General features: G+C 46.4%; 1 protein-coding gene across 3 annotated transcripts in view; it reads left to right on the forward strand.

The window, feature by feature from the left end:
- Window positions 1–13,246, forward strand: part of FRMD5 (FERM domain containing 5) — a 133,824-nt gene extending 120,578 nt beyond the window's left edge. The window contains exons 8-15 of one of the 3 annotated variants that reach the window (XM_035131945.2): window positions 1,732–1,820; window positions 6,090–6,153; window positions 6,793–6,884; window positions 8,685–8,759; window positions 9,655–9,723; window positions 10,350–10,456; window positions 11,974–12,326; window positions 12,506–13,246. In XM_035131945.2, the coding sequence (XP_034987836.1) occupies window positions 1,732–1,820; window positions 6,090–6,153; window positions 6,793–6,884; window positions 8,685–8,759; window positions 9,655–9,723; window positions 10,350–10,456; window positions 11,974–12,326; window positions 12,506–12,553 (897 nt within the window). In that variant the 3' untranslated portion in view covers window positions 12,554–13,246. Of the gene's footprint in view, window positions 1–1,731; window positions 1,821–6,089; window positions 6,154–6,792; window positions 6,885–8,684; window positions 8,760–9,654; window positions 9,724–10,349; window positions 10,457–11,973 lie in introns of all 3 variants that reach the window. The other 2 variants (XM_035131943.2, XM_035131944.2) reach the window with 2 other exon arrangements.
- Window positions 13,247–14,306: the final 1,060 nt, after the last annotated feature.

Raw genomic sequence — 14,306 nt, forward strand, 5'->3', positions numbered from 1 at the left:
CATTAAATGATTATTAATGGAACCATCTCTTTGCAGAGTGTTGCAATAGGCAAGAGATAGGACAAACAGTCACTACCATGATCATAGGAAGATTTTTGTGGCGTGAAATTCAGTAAAAGCTGCAGAAGCTGCTGGTTTAAAGAGGTACTTCTAGAAACCCGTTTGCTAAGAAAAAAAGCTAATGTTTTGAAGGTCTGGCCCATCTTCCTCACCTTGATAGCAAATGGTGCTAGAAATTTAGTTCTAATTCATACATAATTTCAGCATTTGAAAAGGTAACGTATAAGAGCCTCAGTTTCTCCCATTGCAGGAAGATAATCAGGTGTCTTATGAAATAATTGGGTGCATTCCAAAACAACTGCTAGGGTCAGAATACACTTTAGCCAACTAACAAGCCTGACAATACGAATTCTCGCATCACAGTTTATTTTTCAAAGCTTTCTTCCTAGCCAGTCTTTTGATCTCACAACCCCTGTGGGGTCCTGGCCCTGGAGCCAGAGGCGAGTGGATGGGCCAAGTCTGAGGCTTACTGTGCCAACATCTGAAGAGCTGGACCAGGCTCCTCATCCTGATACTGGGACCAAGGAGGCTGGTTGTCAGGAGTATGAATGAATCTGGAGCTGGCAGGAAAGAGCCTGCAGAACCCTTGTGGGCACCTTCCTCTCAGCCTGAGGAATTGGGTGTCTCCCATACTACCCGGCCATGCCTGCTAATGAGAGGCCACAGAGAAGTGCCCACCTCCAAGCCAGGGGGTTTGTCCTGTAACAATCTCCATCCTTCAAGCAAGTGGGTGAGCTGGAGGGAAAGCCTCAGGGAGGCCCCAGTTCTTCTCTGACAACGGCTGAGGTTGCTCCCAATAATGTCTCCATCCAGAGCCAGTCCTACTATGAGGGAAAGGGAGGCAGCTGCCTTGGGTGGCAAACGCTGCAGGGATGTGTGCCACGTGGCACTCTCATGCCCTGTTGCCAACATCGAAGTAAAGGTCAACTACCTGAGTGGTTGGCTTTCCTGCTTGGGGTTGAGGAAAGCGCCATTTTGTCCTTGCCTCAGGTGGCAAAATCTCTTGGGCTGGCCCTGTGTGAAATATCCAGCCTGCCTTAAGAGGTGTACCTCATGGCTAGAGAGACATCAGAACAAAAAGGGGCTTGCAAGAGACAGAATAATAAAATTGCAGAGTTGAAAGGAACCCCGAGGGTCAACTGATCCAACCCCATGCTTCAATGCAGGAAACGCAGATAAAGAATTCCTGACAGATGGCCATCCAACCTCTGTATGAAAACCTCCAGCGAGGTTCTAACTATTAAAAACAGAGCAATTAACTTGTCTCCAGGGTGGTCAAGAGGTTATTAGACTTTGGGGCAGTATCCTTGGCTGGCTGGGCTGGAGGGAACAAAGAATATGACCTATATATACAGTAAATTATGTGAAGAGATGATGGGCAAAGTCATTTTTGAAACCAGGAACACGATCCAAGGCACTGAGGGTGTAAAATCTTCTGAAAGGGCAGGTGATGAACTTGCCACTCCTCCGCATGTTCAAGAGGAGAGTCGTGGAATCTGCTTTTGTCCGATTCATTTCCCTGCTGCTGAAAAATGAGATTTTCACACCACAGGCCTCTTGTCAGCTCTTTCCTACACAACAGCTTCTTGTGCCAGTAGATGCGAGTGGAGGTTGTCCTGCAAGCCTTACTGGCTCTGCGCTGTGTGACGAGAAGTTATTGCTCTCTTGCAGGATGTGTCTGGGAATGCTGCTTTTTTGGCCTTCACCCCGTTTGGGTTTGTTGTCCTGCAAGGAAACAAGCGAGTCCACTTCATCAAATGGTGAGTTCTGCTCTGGAACCTCCAGTTCTACCATTCCTTTTTGGGTGGCAATGGAAGCTTTCTCTGATATCACCCTATTGCCCCTCATTTACCCCCTTTGGTGCAGGACAGAGACCCGCTGACTAAGACAGGATCTGACCTTCTAGTTGGCTTGGCATCCCACTTTTGCTCTGCCCTGCCCCTTTTGTCCAGAGTCTGGAAACTCTTCACAGCCCAACTGATGTGTTTTGACAGGGCATGGCTTCTAATGTGGGGGTGGGAGCTTCAGGTTTTGAGTCTTCCTTGCTTCCTATTCTAGTCAGATTTAGCATCCATTCATTCTCCTGGAACCCACGACTAAATTCTACAGCTTCTATTCACACATGATGTGGGTAGGACTTTCTGAGCTGGAACTCACACTCATACACAAACACACAGTTTGTCTAATTCTTGTCCCAGACAAGTACCATTTGCATTTCACTTAGTGGAGACTGCAACTGAGAACTTTAAAAATGGTGAATCGGGGCTGGAACTACAGTCCCCAGAACATGTGTGGGAGGAGAGGCATGCTACTGCTTTTGCTCTACATGGACGGACCAGTTTCCACTGGGCACAAATACTTAGCAACCCAGCATGCAGCTGTTTCCTGCTAAACAATGCAATAGATGCAGAGGGTAGGAAGCTGACTTAGATGGGAGTGGCGGTGGGGGGTGATACCTTAAATTTAAGGAAATAATTTCAGGTATACCGTATTGGCTTGAATATAAGCCACACCTGCAAATAAGCCGCACCTTTAAAATTCAAGGGGGGGGGGGCAGAGAGAGAGAGAGAATACCCAAATATAAGCTGCTCCCTTTAAATTCTGCAGACACTTACACCCATAAATGGCAAATGTTCCGTTTTACTGTATGTATGTTTCAGCCAATTTTAAGCTTCACTTTAACTTTTCATGGTCGGCATTTGGGGGCTTATATTCGGGCCAATACGGTAGCAGGTTTTGGTCCCACCTGCTTCTACTGGACAGCAGTGTTTCTGATGGACTCCCTCAAGTCCTGATTATATTGGAAGACACTTGCCATGGATCCACCTGTTCCCCAAGGGTAGCTGTTGGGTCCCCTTGCAGTTTGGCAGGTGTCCTTCTTGGGGATCATGTGGTTAAAATTAAATGGACAGTCAGCCGGATATGAGACAATGTGACAAGTCAGCCTTTTTATTGTGACAGCGGAGATGTAAAGGGTACTATTAATTTTACACATAGTGTACAAGCATTTTGCTCTGAAAAATCTGGGGCATTTTCAGAAGTGCGGCTTTGAATTTCTGAAACTTCTCTCAGTCTAGTGTTGAGTGGTCACCTGTGCAGTCACACCGCTCTCTGGGCTCCTCACTTGCCCTGTGTCATTCTCTAGGAACATCCCAAAGCTCTTTTCAGGGAGTTGGAGCGCCAGGACTTTTTGATATGTGCACGTATATCAAGAGGGGCAGGATTAGCACCTTCCCACCCATTTCCTTGCAAGGCACCCACTCTAAAGTCAGAGGACCTGTAGTAGGGAACGAGGTTAGGCTGTGAGTGCACAGATGACCACGTTAAGTATTTCAGTGACAGGTAAATAACCAGCTATGTGCAGTTTCACACCTAGGCAACTGGCAATCTGCTATACCTGAAAGAGTCCTGGCGTCCTTGTGCAATGAGGTTGTGGAGGGCTGTCTGCAACCCTGGAAGCTGGTTTTGGCCTTGAGCTACACACTGTAGCTCCAGACTTTATTATGGCCAGTGAGAATGGCTGCTAGGCATTTTGTTCCAGGAAAAGCTTTAGGCAAGCCATTAGTGTGCAGCACTTGGGACATCTGCCCAATCTGTGTCCTATTAGCACCAAATTATTGCTCTCAGAGCTGCAGCAACACTTCATTTTTGGAAAAGCCAAAATCTTGTCATTCTGCAAAACCCAAGCCTACTTGTTCTTTTTGCCTTAGGATCCCCCACCCTCCACCAGTTATCCTTCCCAGAATTTATCCCCTTGGTTAAAGATTGTGGGCATTGCATTTTAGCTGCTGGAGGGAATGTGCTTTGGCAGTCAGTGGACACAACCCAAGGATTTGTGTTCCTTGGTTATTGAAAGCATATTATGTTTCCCTAAGAGAGTTCCTGGTAATTGGGGACCTGGTCGATGGGTTCTGAGGCCCCGAGTTGCCCAGGTGTTTAGTTATCTCTGAAATTGCCAGTGGCTATTTCCAAAGGGACCCAGGTGGCACTGTGGGTTAATCCACAGAGTCTAGGGCTTGCTGATCAGAAGGTCGGCGGTTCGAATCCCTGCAACGGGGTGAGCTCCCGTTGCTTGGTCCCAGCTCCTGCCCACCTAGCAGTTCGAAAGCACATCAAAGTGCAAGTAGATAAATAGGGACTGCTCCGGCGGGAAGGTAAACGGCGTTTCTGTGTGCTGCTCTGGTTCGCCAGAAGCAACTTTGTCATGCCACATGACCCGGAAGCTGTCTGCGGACAAACGCCGGCTCCCTCGGCCTATAGAGCGAGATGAGCGCCGCAACCCCAGAGTCGGACATGACTGGACCTGATGGTCAGGGGCCCCTTTACCTTTACAGTGGTACCTCTACTTAAGAATAACTCTACTTACGAATTTTTCTACTTACAAATGGAGCTCCGTCCGCCATCTTGGATGCGGTTTAGTTAGGATTTTTTCTACTTATGAATTTTTAGATAGGGTTGCTTCGACTTACGAATTTTTTCTCCCAATGCATTCCTATGGGATTCGACTTACAAATTTTTTCGACTTACAAATGTGTGTTCGGAACGCATTAAATTCGTAAGTAGAGGTACCACTGTATTTCCAAAGTAATCGTTTACTCACCAGGGTCAAATCTATCTCCTTACAAAGGACAAGACACCCTGAAAACTGTCCTTGCCCCAAAGGTAGACAGCTGGGCAGTGCAATACATAGGAGGAGGAGCATTCCTGGGAGCAACTCAATAATGCACAATACTGTTCATTTCCTTGAGATCTTTCCTTTGTGATTATTTCTGTAGTTTTTTAAATATGCAAAATGCTTCATCTGGAATTCCCAAGACAGATTGTTCACCTATTAGCTCTGATGTCTTTATGAACTGGTTTTCACCTGGGCCTCCAATCCTACTGTTGCCATGCAAAAAAATATATGGCCATGCAGTGATGCAAGATTGTTGTTCCTGCCCTCCTTCTCCTCCGATGAGATAGTATTTCATCCACCTACCTTGTAAGAAAGCATGATCCATGGTGTTTTGTACAGAACGCCCATAGCTAATCAGAGAATCTGTCCCCTGCAAAAAAAGCCCCTGTAGGTTTTCCATACTGGATAATCTCTCCTAATTTTCCAGGTGCAGAAAAGAATGACATTCCCCACACACACCCCGCCATTCCTGTTGGGGACTCCTCCCATCCTCACAAGGGGCACGAGAGCCTCTTTCCCCACCCCACCCCCTTACCCCGTTGCTCAGGGCACAAGAAGTAGAGCTGTGATCTGGTCCATACAATGTAGCTAGTGTCACTTCTTCTTCTTCTTCTCTTGCTTTGTATTGTATCCCGTTGTTGATGTACCCCAGTATCCTGTTTGCCTTTTTTACTGCAGCCACACACTGGGCTGATGGCTTCAAGGATTTTTCTACAATAACCCCTAAACCCCTTTCCTGGTCAGTACGCTGCATGACTGTTCCATGTAATCTGTACTCTCAATATTTGGTTTGTTGCCCCAAAATGTATTATTTTGTACATCTGTCTGCATTGAACTGCATTGTCCATGTTTATTGGCACAGTCACCTAAAAGCCCCTCCAGACCCTGCTCCAGACCTGGTCGCATTGTTGCTCATCCTTTTGCTGTATCTCAGATTTTGGCCTCATCAGCTAAGTGTGGTTATCTTACATTTGGTATTCTCATCCAGATATGCACCCGTTTTATAAAACAAAAGTTTGCAAGGTGGCTCCTGGACACCCCCCACTTAAGACTCACCTTTTTGCGCTGAGATTCCTCTCACCTCAGCCACTGTTTTTGAGCCAGGAGTCCTCTTCTCTAACCGTGTTACACTTTGGATGAACTGCAAATGTTGGACTTGAAACTCCTGCAACTGCTGCCCTCTAAAACATTTTGTTTATTGACTTTGCGTTTCATGCAAACAATTTGGTTTTCAATTTCTGCATCTTGCCGGAATCTATTCCACGCTGTGTGTAGGCTCTGCATTCATAATGCTGTGCGATGGGAGGTAGGCTGCATCCCCTGGTTTACACAAGTGCCTTTTTTGTGCTTGTAGGAACGAAGTGACAAAACTGAAATTCGAAGGCAAGACGTTCTATTTATATGTAAGTCAGAAAGAGGTGAGTACCTTCTTCTGCCGCCGTAACTGTGTAGGTATAGCTTTTGCCTCTGTTCCAAGAGAGATGCAATGTTTAGGATTCCTGACTCTGTTTCTGGCCACACTCTATCCTGAAGCACCACATATATTGAGCGGCATGGCTAAGTTTAAGGATGCTCAATCTAATACTTACTGGCCTTATAATAACTTCTATTAGGTATCCTTAAGGGTCAGGTGCATTTGCAAAGGTAGCATTGTTGGTGTTGCCAGGAGGAAAGTCGAATCCTGCCATCATTTCTGACAGTGGAAACAAAACAGCCGGAGCCTTTTGTGCAAGACTCCTCACAAATAGTATTGCAATCTCATCCACTGTTTATGCGACCCAGGTAAAAATCGCACCACCACTTGTAGTGTATGCTATTGCCATCTTATCCTGAGCAGCTTCCAGGTTTTGCAGAGTGTGATGCTGCTTATAGAGCCACCTATATTTATTTATGGAAAGCAAACCCAAAACTCCTTCAGGGAAATTGCTTTCCCATCCTTCTTCCGTTCAAATAGCATTCGGGCCATTTGCATTTAAAGCTAGCTCACTGAGCATGCTGTCTGTGAACCAAGCTTGTGAATTAACCTCACGGGTTTTTCCCCCCTGGGCTTTCTATAGGAAAAGAAAATTGTTCTGACATATTTTGCTCCAACTCCTGAAGCCTGCAAGCACCTCTGGAAATGTGGGATTGAAAATCAAGCCTTTTATAAGTAAGCATGAAATAAATTCCCCCAGGATGAATTTTGTCCGTGGGGCAGGTGTGATCATTCCCAGCAGCCGCTGATGGTGTCGGGTGTGGATGTGGAAACATGCCTGGGCAAACTGTGTGTATGCGTGTGGGGGCTGCTCTGAATCTGGATTGCCCCCACCCTCCTTTCTGCAAAAAAACAACAACAAAGCTACTTGCAGGAAGGGATCAGGGCTGCTTTCCTGCCAGCTTCCTTTTCACTTCTGCCTGGGCCACCCCACTTTTAGCTGCAGTTTGGATCTAGGACAAGGTGGAGGCTGACTGGGCGTTACAAGAATATCTTGGCCCCAGAAAGTTTCTGACCAGCAACTGAACAGCCAGCTTGAGAAGTAGCTAAGGAACAATGGGCCAGAAACACGGACTATTTGTGAAGAGGCGTTCCATCTCTGGTAGCCTCCAAACAGAATACTTTGTTCTCCCCCTCTAAATTGGTGTTTTGCTTATAAAATAGAAGGTTGCTTTCTCTAGTGTGCTTCCTTGTAGTCGGTGGGCTGCAAGAAAATGTGTGCTGCTTTGTTCTGTTTGGGTAAGCTGCAATCAGGCCGTCTCATTTCTCATTATATTAACATGAAGCACAGCTGCCGTTTTGCTTCACAAATCTTTTTGCTTCTTTTCCAGATGAATAGCAGCACTGGTACAGTACATTGTCTTCTGCTTATGCATCCCCAGAAACCAGATGATGGATGCAATTAAGACCGCTCTGTTCTATCCTTGATCCCCTCTATACAGAACCAGTGCCTCACCCAAAGCACCCCTCCTAAAGATTCTAGGCTAGGCTAGACAGCACAAAATCTACTTTAATTACATGACCAAAATTTACTTGTGTACCTGCAAAATAGTGGCAGTGTGGAAGCAGCCAGAACCCGTAGCCTTATCCAAAAAGCAAGCCCATTCCTCCTCCTAGTGAAGTAGCCCAACCAGTGTTGGGATTGCTGATCGGCTCCAGCAGTGAGGTAGCAGTGAGGTGTCAACCCCGAGCCTCCTGTGCACTCCCAGTTACTTATAGGTGAGGAAGATTGGGTGGAATGTTTTGTCTAGCTGATAATGTTCCATTGTGAATCTCAGAGTGAGACACTTGCATCTGCTTTATCACTCTATATCAGGCATCCCCAAACTTCGGCCCTCCAGATGTTTTGGCCTACAACTCCCATGATTCCTAGCTATCAGTTTGCACCTCTTTCTCTTCTGCAGCTAAGTTACCTCACTCTCTGGGCTGTGAGTCTGAAATTCACACAGAGGCATTGCAGGGTGGGCAACAAGTGCAGTAGCTACCAGCCATGATGGCTGTGCTCTGCCTCCACACTTGGAAGCGGCAATGCTCCTGAATGCCAGTTGCTGGGATCCCCAGGAGCGGGAAGTTGCTGTTAGGTCCTCTTTGGGAGTTTCCCATTGGGGCATTTGGTTCTGGATGGCCACTGTGGGCTGCAGGATGCTGGACTAGATGGGGTTGTTGGCCTGATCCGGCAGGATCTTTTTATTTTCTAATGTCAGACCATTCATTTTGACTTGGAATGCAAAAAAGGGGGGGGGATCAAGAGCAGCTTCGGGAGGAAGTCGAGATGCTGAATTAAAATGTTCAACTTGGTCACTGGCAGGGGTACCAAACCGAGGGGAGCACAGGGGCTTCTTGAAAACCAGAAAGTATCTCTCTACCTGCTCTCAGAGCAGGAGCTTTGACATCATTTCCAACAAAGTCTGCTAGCAGAATGCTGCCAAAACCCAAGTTACAGGCCTTCTGCCAATGCCTGCTTTTTTGTTTCAGGTTGGAGAAGTCAAGCCAAGTCCGCACTGTGTCCAGCAGTAACCTATTTTTCAAAGGGAGTCGGTTCCGATACAGGTAAATAATGACCGTAAGTAGCAGTTACTGGGTACGGTATGTTCTTGGATGCTTCCTCTGTGTGGCTTGAGAAACGAGTCCATTATAAGTTCAGCTGTGTTGAATTTGAAATAAAATTATTGGGCATGATCTAAGTAACTGGCCCTGCCAGTGCAACAGGAGCTCCTTCTAGCTCAGCAGGGCTTCTCTTCCTCTCTCCTCTCCCTGCCCCACAACTTGCTGTGGGGGGAGGTTGGGAGAAACCCCAGAACAGCACATGGGGTTGTGGTGGGTATCATTTCATCAGGCAAGTTAAAATGCTGGTGCTGACTAAACAACTCGAAGGGGGTGAGGTTGGATCCCTCCCTAAGTCTAGGCTGCTCATCTGATTTGGGTTCCTCCCAATATAATGCAAGGATTCAAGAGGTGCCTTCCCCTTTGTTTTCTGAGTGAGCTGTTTTGTTGTATGCCAGAATTTAAATGTGAGGTGTAGTGGTTATAGAGCAGGCTTCCTCAACCTCGGCCCTCCAGATGTTTTGAGACTACAATTCCCATCATCCCTGACCACTGGTTTTGCTAGCTAGGGATCATGGTTCCTAGCCTTTCCTTGAGGAAAGGTGGAATATAAATACAGTAAGTAAAAATCTGAAATAAAAGGACTGCTGTAGCTGGGCCAAATTCTGCTTCTATGCACAGCCAAGAAGCAAAAGCCAATTAATAGGCGGCAAGGTAAGTTCTGCAGCCAAGGCCATGCAACAAGGGAAGGAAAACAACGTAACATTTCAAAGTAAAATTTGAGCTTCAAGCAAGTCTGATTCCTGTGTCTAGAGCAGGCAAGAGTTGCTAGCAGAATCTCTGGAGGGAGGGAGGGTGGTTTCTGCTATTGTCACGGCTTCTGTTCTCCAACCACTTTCAGTGGCCGAGTTGCGAAAGAAGTGATGGAGTCTAGTGCCAAGATCAAGAGGGAGCCTCCAGAAATACACAGGTAAGGCTCAGCAAAGGCAGCTTGGAAAACAAGCTGTGGGCTCCCCTGGGAGAAGCCACGCTGGCTGCAGCTGGTGGAAGTTCAATAACAAATGGGGGCACAGCTTCCCCATGTCTCTTCCCCATTGGGGAAGATCCATAGCTCAGTAGCAAAGCATCCAGAAAGTCCCATGTTCAATCTCCAGGTTGGGCTGGTGAGCCATTGCCACCAGTCAATGTAGATCAAGGGTCGGCAATATTTATCTTGCCTGGGCCAGATCAGTCCTGCGGAGATCCCTCCGTGGGCCAGATCATGTGCGCGCCCACAGCACGCGAGCAGGCAACTCCGTTTGGGGGCGGCTCATGGGCCGGTCAAACGACCTCCGCGGGCTGCTTCCGGCCCATGGGTCTTAGGTTGCTGACCCCTGGTGTTGATAGTCCTGGCCTAAATGAACCAGTGGTCTGAGTCAGTATAAGCAGACTCTCTTCCTTTGCTAGTTGCAAAATCCACCTCAGATGCGTTTTCCAGCTCTACCCCTGCATTTTCTGGAAGGGGCCATTTCCTGGGTTTGGCTCATAATCTTAAGGAGGCTCGCCTCTGACACCGGCTGCATTCCGAACACCATTTTGTGTGCTTCCTTTCTGTAGGGCAGGGCTGGTTCCTAGCCGTAGCTGTCCTTCCATCACTCACGGACCACGGCTCAGCAGCGTCCCCAGGACCCGAAGGAGAGCTGTGCACATCTCTATCATGGAAGGTGAGGTCTGGACACAATGGTGCCTTCGTATAGCTTTGCGGCACACTCTCCAGATTGAATCTCTCTTCTGAACAAAGCCCACATTTGCACATTCGCCTCCTTCGGGGTGTTAGGATGGTGTGTGTGCTACAAGCTCCTCATCCGTTGTTAATCCTTTCTCGGAATGGAATCTGAGTATATTTTATGGAACTACTATAGTTACTGGGGGTGGGGAGTGTATTTTAAATCTGTGGTTTGGTTTCAGTCTTAATGAAGGAAACATTCACAAATGCCAGGTTTGCCTTTCCATGGAGTCCTTTTCATATGTGCTGTATCACCCTCTTGTGGCCAAATTGGGAGGGAGCTGTCTCAAGTGATTTATGGAACGCAAGGACAGGAGACCCGTTTCATATGCACTTATGCTAATTTTCGTAGGAAGGGTTGGACAACTCCAAGCATTGTTATTCTGCTGGTGTATGGTTTTAGAATGCTGTGTGCTGGCTACAAATGCTTTGCCCCCTACATCTTAATGGGAGAAGACAAAATCCTTTGCAAGATTGAGCCTTTTAAATAAAATTTCTCACTGTACTGTGCCACTAACATAATAGGCCTAACTAAAGAGTAGAAGAATTTAAAAACCTTGAACTTAAAAGGGCAGTCTGAGCTGCTGCAAATTCACTGAAAACTAGTTGCTGGGAATCACAAATGAGATAAGTGCTGCTGTTGCACACAGGTCCTATTTTCAGGTGTCTCTTAACAGGCATCTGGTTGGATACTATGAGAACAGGATTCTGGACCAGATGCCCACCCCCCTTTGGCCTGCTTTTCTTATGTGACCAGTTCTATCATAGAGGTGCTGCAGAGAGGCTTTGTAGACTACCTAGCCTTACAGACATGGCTGCCCAGCAAATAACAGCCCTCCTCCTAAAACACGCAACTAATTGGTTCCATTGTTGACTCGCTCCTTTCATCAAAACGTTTCCAACCAAAATCTACCTGTAATTTAAGGCCATGAGATCTAGGTCTGCTCTCTGGGCCAGGACAGAACAAGCCTTTGAAGTGAAAGTCTTCAGAGATGTTGTCAGCCTGCTCAGTGTGGCGACAGGGAAGACTCCAGGTGTTCACAAATGTGCCCTAAATTTGCTTACCATACAGATGGGGAATTTTTGGAGCTTCAGATTTTGGGAATATGCAACTGATTTCCACCAAACCACTAAAAGGCACAAGCCTGCATTGTGCTTGAATTTTTGGCATTCAGAATCTCTGAAGAGGAATCTAAGGAATGTTTTGAATTAGGTTGGGGAAGGTTAACTTCCTCCAGGATTCTTCTGAACCTGGCCAGATTATAGCTCTCACTTCCATGCTCAATTTACAGCAACATCTTGATCTTGGGATAAACAGTATTTTATCAAGGTAAATATTGAAAGCCCAACTTCCGTGTCTCCGTGCCGAGACTGTCTAATGCGTTGGCGACTCCCCTCATCTTTCTCCATAGCCAGCCCCTTTCTTCCTCTCTCTCTCTCCCTCCCTCTCTCCAGGGCTCGAGTGTTTGCGGGACAGTGCCCACTCCACCCCGGTACGGTCAGCCTCCCACAGCGATGCCTTCCTGTCGCATTCACGGGCCTACCGGGCTGAGAGCACCGAGCGTGTGACCATCATTTCGGATGAGATCTACAGTCCCTCGGACAGCGTCCTTCCCACGCCGGTAGCTGAGCAGAGCCTTGAGCTGATGCTGCTCTCCAGGCAGATCAACGGAGCCCCTTGCAGCATAGAGGAAGAAAAGGAGTCTGAGGCCAACACGCCCACGGTGGCCGAGGCTGAGGAGCTGGGGAGGGAGCTCCGAGCCTTGTGCCAGGGTGTGGGCAGCGGTGGCGGAGCCCAAGCAGAACAGGTGAATAAGTTTGTTTTCAGTGTCCTCCGATTGCTCCTTGTGACTGGTGGGCTCCTCTTTGTTTTGCTCCTCCTCCTGATCATCCTTACCGAGTCTGACCTTGACATTGCCTTTTTCCGTGATATTCGCCAGACCCCTGAGTTTGAACAATTCCATTATCAATACTTTTGTCCCCTCAGGCGATGGTTTGCCTGCAAAATCCGCTCCGTGCTCAGCCTACTCATTGACACCTGAAGGCAGGACTCCTCCTAGTAACTAGCCAGGTGGATTGCAGAAGATCCCTGCTACCCATTCCCAGAAAAATGGGACACATCGTGGCACCATCGGCACATAAAATAAGTCCTTTCATGAATAAAAGTAAACAGCGGCCTAGGAGAGTTGTTTCCAAGCAGAAGAAAGGGATAAGACTTTCTCACATGCGCCAGATTCAAACAATGCCCATTTCTTTACACGTCCTCTACCTGGAAGTGTCTTCAACTGGTTTGCTTTCAACTTTTAAATTATTCTGCACTCTTCCAAGTTTAATTTTAGCTTTCCTAGAGGTGGCCATTTCAAAAATTTCAAGTAAAGAGAGTTTATTTTATTACTATCGATTATTGCATTAAGTGCCAGTCTCCAGCTAGGACACCAGTTCAAGAAGGCAGCGTCATTTTTTGCAGGAGCTTTTGTAATGGTGCTACTGAGTTGTAACTTTAGTATTTTATTTTATTAAAACTGCCACTGTGTACAGCACTACAACATAATCTTGCTATTTTACCAATCAAACTTCTGGCTTAATCTGGAATTTTGAAGGTGGGGCCAGGGGGGATTACGGTTCTGACACCATATGGTCACCCAAACACACTCAATTCTTTATAAGCAATAGGTAAGGGACGAGACAAGGAGGCAGCAATGAGGTGTAGATCTAATTCTTCCCCCTAGCGCTGAAAAGTGTGACTAGGAGAAACCTGTCCTTTGTGAATTTCAACTTCTGACCTTTAGGATCCCAGAAATACAGTTTTTCTTAGAGCAGTAAAGTCCCCATATAAAGCAAGAGTTAGTATATGGGGAAAATAAATATATGTATTTGATTATACTTGACCGAGTCTTGCTGTATTAAGTAGTAGTGATCATATCCAATTTCTTTGAAAGACATTTTGCCTCAGAAAGCTGTACTTGTTTTTGTACTACAAAAGAACAAACTTGTTTCAACCTATATATTTTAAGAACAAAATGCTATTTTGTTAATGAGCAAAACCAAGTCTTTTTTACTTTATGAATTAGGTGAATATAGTGTGGTATTCAAAGTGATTGGTGGTAAACAAAATATTATGGCTGTTTTTAGGATGGTATTTGAGCACCAAGCTAACCCATTCATAACTACTGAAAGGAAAATGGGTTACCTTGTGCCATTAAAACGATAGAGAACTTAAGGACGTGGGGGAGGTAGCACTGCAATGAAAACACACAGAACAATCTGGCCCACACGTTTCCATCCTGAAGGCAATTCAGAATTTTTTTTTCTACTTTTTGTCTTGTGATGTGGATAGTCTAATCTAAAAGCCTGACAAATAGCAGCTCATTTGTAAAAGGAGCAATAAATTTTAAACATGGTGAGAGTACTCACCAAGATTGAGCAGAGCAAGAGAATGAAATCAGACTGGCAAGTGTTTTATTTCATCTCAGGGAGAGATTTCAAGTCACTTGGGAATCTAAATCAGAAATATTTCAAGAGGCTGGTTTCATTTATCTTGTCTCTGACTTGGCTACTACAATTTTCAGCAGGCACACAAGCCCTTCAAGTTCATGCAGAACTGAAGCACTGCCAGGACTTGCCCAATGGGAGGGTGCGTGGATAGGCGTGGGAATCTCAAGCACTGATTTCCTTTCCAAGTTCAGATACACTCTGCCCGCAGCTGGTCATTCATCATTTGGGGAAAAAGAGCACAATGACACTATTAGCAATACACTAGATATTGGCAAAGGTTACTGGACTCAGAC

This window comes from Zootoca vivipara, chromosome 14, assembly GCF_963506605.1.
Source record: "Zootoca vivipara chromosome 14, rZooViv1.1, whole genome shotgun sequence".
Taxonomy (NCBI): domain Eukaryota; kingdom Metazoa; phylum Chordata; class Lepidosauria; order Squamata; family Lacertidae; genus Zootoca; species Zootoca vivipara.